This window comes from Carcharodon carcharias, chromosome 3 (assembly GCF_017639515.1).
Source record: "Carcharodon carcharias isolate sCarCar2 chromosome 3, sCarCar2.pri, whole genome shotgun sequence".
Taxonomy (NCBI): domain Eukaryota; kingdom Metazoa; phylum Chordata; class Chondrichthyes; order Lamniformes; family Lamnidae; genus Carcharodon; species Carcharodon carcharias.
The window spans coordinates 145,675,081-145,688,328 of NC_054469.1; the positions used below are offsets into that span (position 1 = coordinate 145,675,081).

Here is a 13,248-nt window from a genome sequence, read left to right on the forward strand (position 1 = left end):
TCATTGTGGTTGTCTACTGCACTCCCCACAATATGGCTGTCCAGAGGTGTGGACCTTAAGGATGCTGAGGCTCTGGAAAGTCGCAGCTTATTAGGGGAGGAGCAGGAGGTAAGAGAGGAGGAGATTGAGGAAGATGATGCTGGACAGAAAGGTGCCCCTGCTGCACAACGAAGCGGTCTCCTTCTGCCACCCTCTGGGAAGAGGCCCTTCCTCCTCTCCCTCATGGCCTCCAGCATTAGATCCAGGTCAGTATCAATGAAGCAAAGGTCTGTCCTTTCCTGGGTGCCAGGCCTTAGGCTCTCCTGCGACATCTGGTGAAGAGGGGAAGGCTTTGGCACAAATTGCAGGTCTCTCTTTCACCAGCAGCCTTTGAAATGCATGCCTGGACTGTCTAAGTAAGTCCCGCACTTCATCTGACCTGCCTCTGTTTCTGCTCCCACTAGCTCGAAGTGGACAGAAAATGGCTTTCCATGCCAGTTAAAAGCTCATGCTATGAAAATCCAAACATTAATCATATTCCCACTTGAGGTAGGTTTCCGAATCAAAGAGAGACCTGGCTCCTGTTTTCCATCCGTGTGGCAAATATTCAGCCCAGGGTGACTTGTTAAGTGTGGAACAGTTATTTTGTTATGTTATCTCTAAGGTTTATCTTGAAGATTCCCTGTTCAGTTGTCAATATATAGAAGTCTTATGACAATTGGAAATAATTTTACATTTTGCCTTTTTTACATTTTTTTTTGCCAAATTTACCTCAGTTTCCCAAAACTTGGGTCTGGAATTTCGTTGGCATTGCTCCCATTCCATCATTTTAGGCTTAAGTAGCTCCGAGCAACACAAGTCGGGGACAGACCATATATATCTGAGAATGCTGAGTGACAGTAGGGACAAAACCTATGAAGTCTTGATCAACTCTGTGAGGGAGTTGGTAAATACTGGAAAAATCCAAACGGCCAGTATTCTACCTGTTTCGAAGAAAAGTGGTAAAATGGCACATGAATCACAAAATGTTACTATGTAGGTTTGGCAAGTGATTAGGAAAGCAAATGGAATGTTGGCATTTATTGCAGGGGAATGGAATATAAAAGTAGGGAAGTTTTGCTGCAGTTGTACAGGGCCTTGGTGAGACACATCTGTAATAGTGTGCAGTTTTGGTCTCTTTATTTGAAAAATGATATAATCGTGTTAAAAGCAGTTCAGAGAAGGTTCACTTGACTCATTCCTGGGATGATGGACTTATCTTATGAAGAAAGGTTGAACAGATTGGACCTATACCCATTGAAGTTTAGAAGCATGAAAGATGTGTATGGATTTTAAAAGGCATTTGATCAGTGCCACACAACAGACTTGAGCAAAATTCTAGCTTATGGAATAAAAGGGAAAGTAGGCAATAAGTGCAAAGAAATTGGCTGAGTGACAGGAAACCAAGAGTAGTGATAAATGGCTGTTTTCAGATTCAAGAAAGGCCTGCAGGGGAGTTCCGTAGGGGTCAGTTTTGGGACCCTTGTTCTTCTTGATATATATTAATGACCGAGACTATGGTGTGCAGGCCATGATTCAAAATTTGCAGATGATACGATGATTGGAAATGTTGTCAACCGTGATGAGGATATTCTTGAACTTCAAAAGGACATAGATATGTTGGTGGATTGGGCAGACAAGTGGCAGATGAGGTTCAATGCAGAGAAGTGTGAAGTGATTCATTTTGGCAGGAAGAATATGAACAGTATAAAATAACAGGAGAAACTCTAAAGGAGGCGCAGGAGCAGAGGGACCTCAGTGTATATGTACATAAGTCATTGAAGATGGCAGGGCATGTTGAGAGAACCGTTAGTAAAGCATATAGTATCTTAGGCTTTATTAACAGGGACATTGAGTACAAGAATAAGGAGGTCATGTTGAATTTGTATAAGACGCTGGTTAGACCTCATTTGGAGTACTATGTTCAGTTCTGGGCATCATGCTTGAGGAAGGATGTGAAGGCATTGGAGAGAGTACAGAGGAGATTCATAAGAATAATTCCAGGGATAAAGAACTGTAGCTATGAGGATAGATTGAAGAGGTTGGGACTGTTTTCCTTGGAGAAAAGGAGGCTGAGAGGAGATTTGATAGATGTATTCAAGATCCTAAGGAATATGAACAGGATAAATAGTGAGTAACTGTTCGCACTCGAGAGAACATCAAGAACTAGAGGGCACAGATTCAAAATAATTGACAAAAGGAGTAAATGTGAAGTGAGGAAGAATTTTTTCATCCTGAATGTGGTTGGAGTTTGGAACAAACTTCCTTAGAGGGTGATGGAGGCATGTGCCGTAACTTTTCTATGGTTTTATCACGGCTGATCTGGTGTGGTCTCAACTCCACTTTGCTATCTGCCCCCTATAACCCTTGACTCCCTTCTCTGTCAAAAATCTGTCTAACTCTGCCTTGAATAAATTCAATTACCCAGCCTCCGCTGCTTTCTTGCTCCACATACTAATGACCCTCAGAGAAAAACATTTCTCCTCATCTCCATCTTAAACAGTAAACATCCTATTCTTAAACCCTGTCCCCTGGTTCTAGTCTCTTCCACAAGTGGAAACATCTTCCCAGTATCTTCCCTTTCAAAAGGAATGAGTCGAGAGAACCTTCTCTGAACTGCTTCTAACACAATTATGTCATTTTTCGAATAAGGAGACCAATACTGTACACAGTACTCCAGATGTCTCACCAACGCCCTGTACAGCTGCAGAATATGGCGGATTAGGCTGAAGGGGCTGAAAGGACCTAGGAGCAGGAGCTGTTCAGTGCTCCTAAAACACAGATGACTGTAAACCCATTATTTTTACATTGATAACCACCTCCCAAAATTAGTTGATTGCACATAACCCAAGTTTTTTAATATACAGCCACTCCTACAAATGGAAGCCAACATACTTTTGCAAGGAACAAATTTGCCTCACTAAATTTCTTGACTTTTTTGAGAGTCTTAAATCAAGTAGATGTTACAAAGCCCCGTTGGGTTACTTGGCTTTTGATAAAGTTCCATGTGAAAAGCTGCTACGTAAGCATAAGGCTGGGTGTCCTGCACCAAACTTGCAGGTGGATAAAGAATTGGTTGAAAGAGAGAAAGCAACAGGTATTAATTAGGCAGTTAACATTGAGGTTTCACTCTATAAACTGCTAACCTGTTGTGATTAAAATTGCATGTGTAAATATAAATGGAGAGTTACATCTTCTTTCTTGTCCTCTCTGTTTTCCCCTGCCACACCCTGGGTGGGAGTCAGGGGGTGGAGGGACATGTTGGGCGAATGGAACTGAGATTTTTTATTTCAGTTTAGTCTCAAAATTAGATTTTTATTTTTCAGGACTATTTACCTTCTCTTGTGCTTAACCTGACTTGACTCGACACTTAAGCGGAAGTAGTAATTTCACAAGCTTGTTAAATAAATCATTAGCTTTCCAGTATACCACTACTGGAAATTATTACTTTGTTTTAAGGGAAGTATGGAAATCAGATGTGATGGATTGTATAAATGAATAAACTGACTGATTTAAAAGATCAGGTCACTTGGACAAGGTACCAAAGGGTTGTTGCTGGTGAAATTATACTCCAGTGTTAAGGAGGAAGGAATGAGTGAAAAAACAAATTCCCTGGTGTCTCAAGACCTTATTCTGAACATTGTGGGTCTATGCATGCAGCCTTTTATTTTCCACATCTACTTGCTATTCTTTTAAACTTTTAATTTGAATTAACTTGTCAGCCAAACTGTGATCGTGGCAATATTTGCTTTCAAATTTCACCTTTTTATTTTTTGGGCGACCTTGGCAAGGCAGTATTTATTTCACATTCCTGAGGGCATTGAGCCCCCCCCCAACATAGGGATGGCAGGTCTTGTTCTGAAAGGACATTGGTGAACTAGTTGAGCCTTCTGACCATTTTATCTGGTGCTAACCCATAAATGACCAGATCTATAGAATTCAGTTTCATAACCTGGGATTTAAAAACAATCCAGAATCATTACCATTAGTTCACTGTGCCCTGCTTCACTTCACAGAGTGAATAATGTATAAATTATTGGTAGTTTCTTTTGCCTGGAAGTTCCATTTAAAAATGAATAACTTGTGAAACTGCTGACAGTTATGTTGCAAGGAATTTCCATTATGACTCAATAATCTAAGTTCTGCGATGCTGTCACATATTCTAGATACTTATATAAAAGCATTACATTGAATACGAGCTTTCACATACATTGGTATGAAGTGGTCATTTCTAATCTTCTCTACTATGCCAAATCAGGAATTCATCAGTGTGTGGGTGCGAGATCCAAGAATCAAGAAAGAAGATTCATGGCACTCCTATGTAGATTATGAAATTTGTGTTCATGTAAGTGCATTATTTTTAGTAATATACATTTCTGGAAATAAAGGAAGGTTTTAGCTAAAAGATTAAACATTTTTAATTCCAGTGCTTAAATAGCATGATTGCTTCAAAATTACTTGTAGCACAATTAACTGTTTCAGTGTAAATGTGCAGTTCAACTGCTACTTATTAATGTTCATGAGTAGCAATTTCAAATTGACAATCCAAGCATGTCAGGAGATGTGAGACTACCACATGAAGTTTAGACTGACGCAAAGTTATGTTTTTTAAAAAATCCCAAATTATCCACTGGCCCACTCGGGGATTAGACTGAGGCAAAGTTATGTTGTTTTTTAAAAATCCCAAATTATCCACTGGCCCACTCGGGGATTTTAGAAACTTGTTTTTAATTTTTTTCAGATCCTGAGAAAGCGAGTGTTGCTGCTCTTTCTTTTGTGTTTTTTTTTAAAATAGTTATTCGGGGAGAAGATCTTTATATGTACATTTAATCTCACGCAGAGATCCTTTTTGATGCTGTATGCTTAAGGGATGCAGTATTGCACTCCTAGCAACTGATGTTCATTATATGAACACCTGCTTTCACAATGTACTTCATTTTTTCACTTGTTCTTTGATTTAAAGTTTCTTAGTTATCTATTGCATGAACCTATTTCCAAAGTTGTCTGCCCCAAAATTGGTCATTAATCTTTCTCTTGTCACTGTGTGCTTAGTAATATAAACTTTGAAATCAGAAAGTTTTTACCTTATATTGGAAATGGCAGTCAGACAAAATAATCCACTAATTTTTCTAAGGTGCTAATGCATAGTGATCATTGGGGACCTTTCCTCGTTTTAATGTGGCGCTTGTTCTGTTTTAACATTGCTCCCATTTTTTTTTTTAGTTTTTGAAAGCTTGAGCTTTTACCCTGGCCAGAAAGGGAAGTGCACTTTGCAATACATAACTCTAGAGCTTTACAGAAAAACAAGACTTTAAAAAGAAATTTTAACCCACAAACACTTCTTTCCATCTTTAGAATAAAGTAGATGTTTCTCTTGCTGTCAACATGTGGTCCTGGATCCCCATGTTAACAGCTTTGAATTACCAGAGCTACTCACAGTTTATAAAAGACATTTATTTTTAGGAAGGTGTAAACCTAGCAGTATAAAAAATACTTTTTTCAATGATTAAGATACCAATTCTATTGATAGTTCAACAACTAAATGTTCAATCTTCAGTCACAATTTCCTGCTTTTTACTTTTGGAATGTAGAAATCTCTTACTTCACTTTTAACTTTGTCTCTTACAGACTAATAGTATGTGTTTCACAAAGAAGACTTCCTGTGTTCGAAGACGTTACAGAGAATTTGCTTGGCTCAGGCAGCGACTTCAAGACAATGCTGTATTGATGTAAGGTCTTATTTTTGCTTCTATTTTTAAAACCATTCTGTGTTGCACAGTATTTGACCTCAGGGCAGAAAGGAGACTTGTCAAAATAATAATGCAGCTTTTAATTGGATGTCCTAATATGTAACACAAAGACATACCTTGGTACATTTTCACTGTCTTTGTGGTAAAGTGCCCAGCCATTGCTTGGCAGTGCTCAATCTCTGGCAGTTATGGGAAACAGTAGAAAATTGTTGTCCCTGCATGTTAGTAAAAATGTGCTGGGCTTGATGTTTAACTTTAAACAGCCTGGAATTTATTGCACAGAATGTACAACAGAAACGGGCCATTCGGCCCAACTGGTCTATGTGTTTCTGTTCCATGTGAGCTGCCACCCATTTTATTTCATCTAATCCTTTTATTTCTTTCTCCCTCGTGTTTATCTAGTTTTCTCTTTAAATGCATCTCCGATTTCCCTCAACTTCTTGTAATGAGTTCCATATTCTAACCAGATAAAAACAAAAAACTGCGGATGCTGGAAATCCAAAACCAAAACAGAATTACCTGGAAAAACTCAGCAGGTCTGGCAGCATTGGCGGAGAAGAAAAGAGTTGATGTTTCGAGTCTTCATGACCCTTCAGCAGAACTAGGTGAATCCAAGGAGAGGGGTGAAATATAAGGTGGCGGGGGGGTGGGGGGGGGAGGGAGGAGCCCCAACACCCCGGCGCACCCCCCCCCCCAAAACCCCACCTTAAACCAGCTTCTATTTCACCCCTCTCCTTGGATTCACCCAGTTCTGCTGAAGGGTCATGAAGACTCGAAACATCAACTCTTTTCTTCTCCGCCAATGCTGCCAGACCTGCTGAGTTTTTCCAGGTAATTCTGTTTTTGTTTCACATTCTAACCACCTGGTAAAGGGATTTCTCCTGAATTCCGTATTGAGTTGATTAGTGACTACTCTTTTTTATGTTTTTTTTTTGCACACTTTTATTAAAAGTCAAAATTACCTAGCCTGTCTCTCTATTTAATAACGGAAAAAATTGAATTTTAGTCACATTCTCTTCTTTTCAATTACCCAGCTTTGAATTTGCACTGTTTGGCAGTGATAGTTTGACTAACTTGCTCTGTAATAAAACTTTGCACTACACAAATAGAAATGTTTTGGTTGAACCAAGGGTAGGAGAAACCGAGGAGCATTGCTTTTAAAACCATGGCATGTTCCGTTTGCTATGCTTCATGGAGAAAATAAACAATTTTTAAAATCTTTCTGAAGCCCCACATGTGTCCTTGAATTTAGCAAATCTCATCCATTGGGCAGAATTTTATGGCTCGTCCCGCTGGAGAGATTTTCCGGTCCCACCGAAGTCAATGGGCTTTTGACCGGCTCGCTGCATCTTATGGTCCTGCCCCCCCACTGCAACTGGACTGTAAAATTCCGCCCATTGTCTGTGAGGGTCACCCAGGTATAGACAAATTGGGTCAGGCTCCTGACCTGCAATGTACCTCCAGCATTTTCTGTTTTTGTTTCCGATTTCCGGCATCTAAAGTTTTGCCTTGAGTGATAGACAAAAATTAGTTAGAATGGCTCATCGTGGGCATACTCTGAAAAATTTCCTTGGTTTGTGTCCCAGTATGTTGACTCTTTGAAACGAATCTGATACAGCTTCCATTATCAAAAGTAAGTCCATAAATGCATGGAAGTGATGGAAAAACTGGTCAACATTTATAGTATCATGACTTAAAGTCATCACCGCTTTGTTTGCTGTTTTGAAAAGTGCCATAATAGTCTGCCACCCTCACGTGTACATATACAGTCAATGTGGATGCTTAGATCAGTGTTTTAATTCCATCTACTTTTTTTTTCTCTTTCTATCCTGCATGCCCCCAGCCCTGTCCTTCACACATGTTTGAGTTAATAAGACTGACTCCCGATGTTATACTGACTGAGATTGACCGATTTGAGACAGGAACCTTTCTGATTAAATTTTACTCAGTGTAGCACCACCAATTAACTGCTGCATTGCACTTTGCATTTGTCCACTGAGCCATAAGGTAGAATTGGAGCTTACTGGGGATAAAAGAAAATAGTTAAAGCACAAGACTTTTTTTACTGTTATATATCAGTTAATTGACAAATGAGCAGTATAGAATATTCTGGTCTTCAGTTCTGATAGCTTTACCGTTGCTGCATAATATATAAGTTATTTGCATAAAATCCTTCCTGTTGCATTCTGTGGCTTTTAGAGTAACATTGCATAATTTTTTTTGAGATTGATTGACTAGCATGTCCCAGTTTTTACCAGTGATTGCACAAACTGAACATTTTGTAATATAATGTTGATGACCAGCTGATCTGAGCATTGAAATCTCATTGTCATTATTCTCTTTTATAGAAGTTTACCAGAGTTCCCTCCTAAAAGTCCTTTTTTTAGTGCCAATAATGCCCAACATGTTGAGCAACGTCGTCAAGGCCTCCAAGACTTTCTAGAGAAGTAAGTACCTGCTGCATTGGCTTAATTTTTATTTACAGAATTTCTCACAGCAAGTGAGCCTCATCATCCTTTATGCAAGACAATACATGAACTGAACCTTTTTATAGCAACCAGTTTTTACTTAAATTGACATACAAGTGCAATCCTTGCCCTTCTCAGCCTGTCTGATAAAATTTCAACATTTTAAAAAAATTTTCATGGAATGTGAGCATCGCTGTAAAAGCCAGAATTTGTTACTCATCCCTAGTTGCCTTGAGAAGGTGGTGGTGAGCTGCCTTCTTGAATTGCTACAGTCCATGTGGTGTAGGTACACCCACAATGCCATTGGGGCGGGATGTCCAGGATTTTTACCCAGCAACAGTGAAGGAACGGCGACATAGTTCCAAGTTATGATGGTGTGTGTGGCTTGGGGGGAACCTTGCATTTAATAGTGTTTCCAAGCATCTGCTGCCCTTGTCCTTATAGGTGGTAGAGGACATGGGTTTGGGAGGTGCTGCTGAAGAAGCTTTGGCGAGTTGCTGCAGTGCATCTTGTAAATGGTGCACACTGCTGCCACTATATGCCAGTGATGGAGGGAGTGAATGTTTAAGTTGCATAGTGTGGCAATCAAGTGGGCTGATTTTCAACCACTGCCCCCCCCGCCCTCCGGGATGATGTTGAGTTTCTTGTGTTGTGAGAGCTGCGCACACCCAGGCAAGTGGAGAGTCTTCCATCATACTCCTGACTTGTGCCTTGTAGATGGTGGACCAGGATTTAGGGAGTCAGTAGGCGAATTATTGAAGGCAGAATTCCCAGCCCCTGACCTGCTCTTGTAGCCACAGTATTTATATGGCTGGTCCTATTCACTGGTCACTGGTGATCCCAGGAAAGTAATGCCACTGAATTTCAAGGGGAGGTGGTCAGATTCTCTCTTGTTGAAGATGGTCATTGCCTGGCATTTGTGAGGCACAAATGTTACTTGCCATGTAGCAGCTCAAGCTTGAAAGTTGTATAGGTCTTGTTACTTATGGACATGAACTGCTTTAGTATCTGAGGAGTTAGGAATGCAACTGAACGCTATGCAGTCATCTCACCTCTGACCTTGTGATGAAGGAAAGGTCATTGATGAAGCAGCTGAAGATGGTTGGATCTAGGGCACTACCCTGAGGAACTCCTGCAGTGATGTTCTGGGGGGTGCAGGCTGTTGCTGAACATGTGCAGCTTGAGAACACTGGTCCAGACCATCTTCGTGGAAATAGCGTATTATAGTGCAAAGTGTTCCTGCAACCAACAGTTCAAATCAAAGCTCTGCAGTCCTGCCACATCCAGTCATGAATGGTGATGCATGGTCAATTAAACAAGTAATGGAGGCAGAAGGACCCACAATCTTCCCCATTCTCAATGGGGGAACCCAACACTGAGTGCAAAAGACAAGGTTGAAGCTTTTTCAGCCATCATCAGCCAGAAGTGCCAAGTGATGATCCATCTCAGCCTCCTTCTGAGGCTCCCAGCATCACAGATGCCAGTCTTTAGCCAATTTGATTCACTCCATGTGATATCAAGAAACAGCTGAAGGCACTGGATACTGCAAAGGATATGGTCACAGGACTTGTGCTCCAAAATTAGCTGTGCCCCTCGCCAAGCTGTTCCAGAACAGCTACAACACTGGCATCTACCCGGCAATGTGCAAAATTGCCCAGGTATATCCTGTACACACAAAGCTGGACAAATCCAGTGTGCCCAATTACTGCCCCATTAATCTACTCTACTCTCAATCATCAGAAAAATGTTGGAAGTTGTGGTCTACTGTGCCTTCAAGTGGCACTTACGCAGCAATAACCTGCTCACTGATCTTCAGTTTGGGTTCCGCAAGTGCTATTTGGCTCCTGACCTCATTACAGACTTGGTCCAAACATGAACAAAAAGAGATGAGGTGAGAGTGACTGCCCTTGACATCAAGGCAACATTTGACTGGCTGTGACATCAAGGAGCCCTGGTAAAACTGGAGTCAATTGAAATCTGGGGAGAAAACTCCACTGGTTGGAGTCATACCTAGCACAAAGGCAGATGGTTGTGGTTGTTGGAGATCAATCACCTCAGTCTCAGGACATCACTGCAGGAGTTCCTCAGGGTAGTGTCCTAGGCCCTACCATCTTTAGCTGCTTCATTAATGACCTTCCTTCAATCATAAGGTCAGAAGTGGGATGTTCACTGATGATTGCACAATGTTCAGCACCATTCGCGACGACTCAGATGCTGAAACAGTCCGTATCCATATGCGGCAAGACCTGGACAATATTCAGGCTTGGATTGATAAGTGGCAAGTAATATTCACACCACACAAGTGCCACGAATGACCATCACCAACAAGAAAAAACCTAGACATCTCCCTTGGCATTCAATGGCATTACCATTACTGAATCCCCCTCTATCAACATTCTGAGGGGGTTACCATTGACTAGAAACTGAACTGGAATAGCCATATAAATACTGTGGCTACTAGCAGCTCTGAGACTGGGAGTTCTGTGGTGAGTAACTCACCTCCTAACTCCTCAAAGCTATCTGCAAAGCACAAAACAGGAGTGTGATAGAATACTCTCCACTTGCCTAGAATGATGCACTCCAAGAACACTGAAGAAGCTTGATACTATCCAGAATAAAGCAGCCTACTTGACTGGCACCCTATCCACTACCTTCAACATTCACTCCCTTCACCGCCGATGCACAGTGGCAGCAGTGTGTACCAATACAAGATGCACTGCAGCAACTCGGCAAGCCTCCTTCAACAGCACCTTCTAAACCTGCGACCTCTACCACCTAGAAGGGCAACAGATCTGCAAGTTCACCTCCAAGCCACACAATATCCTGACTTGGAAATATATCACCATTCAAATCTTCATTGTCGTTGGGTCAAAATCCTGGATTCCCTCCCTAACAGCACTGTGGGTGTACCTGCACCAGATGAACTGCAGACGTTCAACAAGATGGCTCACCACTATCTTTTCAAGGGAAATTAGGGATGGGCAATAAATACTGGCCTTACCAGCAATGTTCACATTGCCCTGAAAATAATTTTTACAAATGCATGTAGTGCTGTGTTGCAGCCTCACCAGGTTGGCATCTTATTTTTAGGTATAAGCTGCTCCTGGCATGTTCTCCTACACTCCTCATTGAACAAGGGTCAGTCCCCGGGCGTGATAATGGCAGAGTGAGGGATATACCGAGCAATGAGGTTACAGATTATTGTTTAATACAATTCCACTGCTAATTGGGCATCCCCGAAGTGCTGTAGGCAGTTCTGAGCTGCTAGATCTGTTTGAAATTTAGCACAGGGATGGTGCCACACACCATGATGGAGGGTGTTGTGTTCTCAGTATGTAGTTGGACCCTGTCTCCACTGGACTGTGCAGTGGTCACTCCAACCAATACTGTCGAGGTCAGATGCATCTGCAACAGGTAGATGGTGAGGACAATATGGTAGTTTGGTCATGGTACTGAAATTTTTTATTCCGGGTTTATTTATTTAATTAATATAGTGTTTACACCTGAGGATATTTCCTTTCTGTCTTTGTCTTTCTCCAAGCTTTTTGTTTCTATATTAGAATTAGCTTTCACAGAATGCTTTGACTTGTTACGCAATGTAGCATTGTTGCCCAATTTCTGGGCATCTTTGCTGTTAACTATTTGGATGTCAACAGCAATTTATATAGCACCTTTACAAAATGTCCCAAGGCACTTCACAGAAGCTTTATGAAGCAAAGTTTGATCCCTAGCCACATAAAGCGATATTGGGGCAGATGGTCAACAGCTTGGTCAAAGAGGTAGGTTTTGAGGTGCGCCTCAAATGAGGAATGAGGGGTGAAAAGGTTTATTGAGGGATCTCCAGATCTCAGGGTGTAGGCAGCTGAAGACTTATGGTGGAACATTTAAAATTGGAAATGCTCGAGTGCAGAGATCTCGAAGATTTGTCTGGCTGGAGGGGATTAAAGAAAAAGGACAGGGTGAGGCCATGGAGGGACTTGAAAACAAGGGTGAGAATTTTAAATTGAGGCATTGGAAGCCAATGTAAGTCCTTGAGCATAGGGGTGATAGGTGAATGAACGTGGCATGAATAAGGACACGGGCAGCAGAGATTTGCTTGATCTCGAGCTTACAGAGGGTTGAATGTGGGAGGGCAAACAAGGGTTCATTGGAATAGACAAGAATGGAGATAACAAAGAAATGGATGAGGTTTCAGAGAAAATGAGCTGAGCTGGGGGTGGAGTGGAGTCAGGCAATGTTACAGAGATGGAAATAAGCAATTTTTGTGATGGTGCAGAAGCTCATCTTGATCAAATATGGCACCAAGGTTATAACAGTCTGGCTCAGCCTCAAACCATTGCCAGGGAGAGGATTGGATTCAGTGGCTAGGGAATGGACTTTGTAGCGTGGACTGAAGGCAATGGCTTTGGCCTTCCCAATGTTCAGTCGGGGGAAATTTCTGTTCATGCAGTGCTAGATGTCAGAGAAGCGTTCTTATAATTTACAGACAGTGGAGGAGTTGAGGTGGTGGTATGGTAGAACTGGCTTTTGTCAGTGTACATGTGAAAATTAATGATTTCGCTGAGGGGCAACATGTAGATGAGAAATAGGAGGAGGCCAAGATAGATTCTTAGGGGGCCGCAGAGGTAATGGTGCAGGAGAAGCTGTTGCAGATTATATCTGGCTAAGCTTGGGTGAGAGATGGGACCAGGTGAGAGCACACCTGCCCAGCTGGATGGCAGTGGAAAGGCATTGGAGGAAGATGGTGTGATTAGTCATGTCAAAGGCTGAGGATGGGTCGAGAAGGAGGAGAGGGATAGTTTACCTTTGACACAGTCACATAGGATGTTATTTCTGACTTTCACAAGAGCCATTCTGGTACTTTGGCCAGGGCAAAACCTTATTGGAGGGATTCCAACATTGAGTTTTGGGAGAGATGGGCTTGAATTTGGGAAGCAACAACACATTTGAAAACTTTGGAGAGGAAAGGGAGGGTGGAGATGGGACAGTATTTTGCAAGGATGGTGGGCTCA

The 13,248-nt window shown here is 41.7% G+C and overlaps 1 protein-coding gene across 2 annotated transcripts in view; it reads left to right on the top strand.

Moving 5' to 3' along the window:
• Positions 1 to 13,248, top strand: part of snx10b (sorting nexin 10b) — a 60,595-nt gene that overhangs the window by 33,952 nt on the left and 13,395 nt on the right. For both annotated transcript variants that reach the window (XM_041185180.1, XM_041185182.1), the window contains exons 3-5: positions 4,277 to 4,363; positions 5,647 to 5,747; positions 8,117 to 8,215. In XM_041185180.1, the coding sequence (XP_041041114.1) occupies positions 4,277 to 4,363; positions 5,647 to 5,747; positions 8,117 to 8,215 (287 nt within the window). The remainder of the gene's footprint in view (positions 1 to 4,276; positions 4,364 to 5,646; positions 5,748 to 8,116; positions 8,216 to 13,248) is intronic.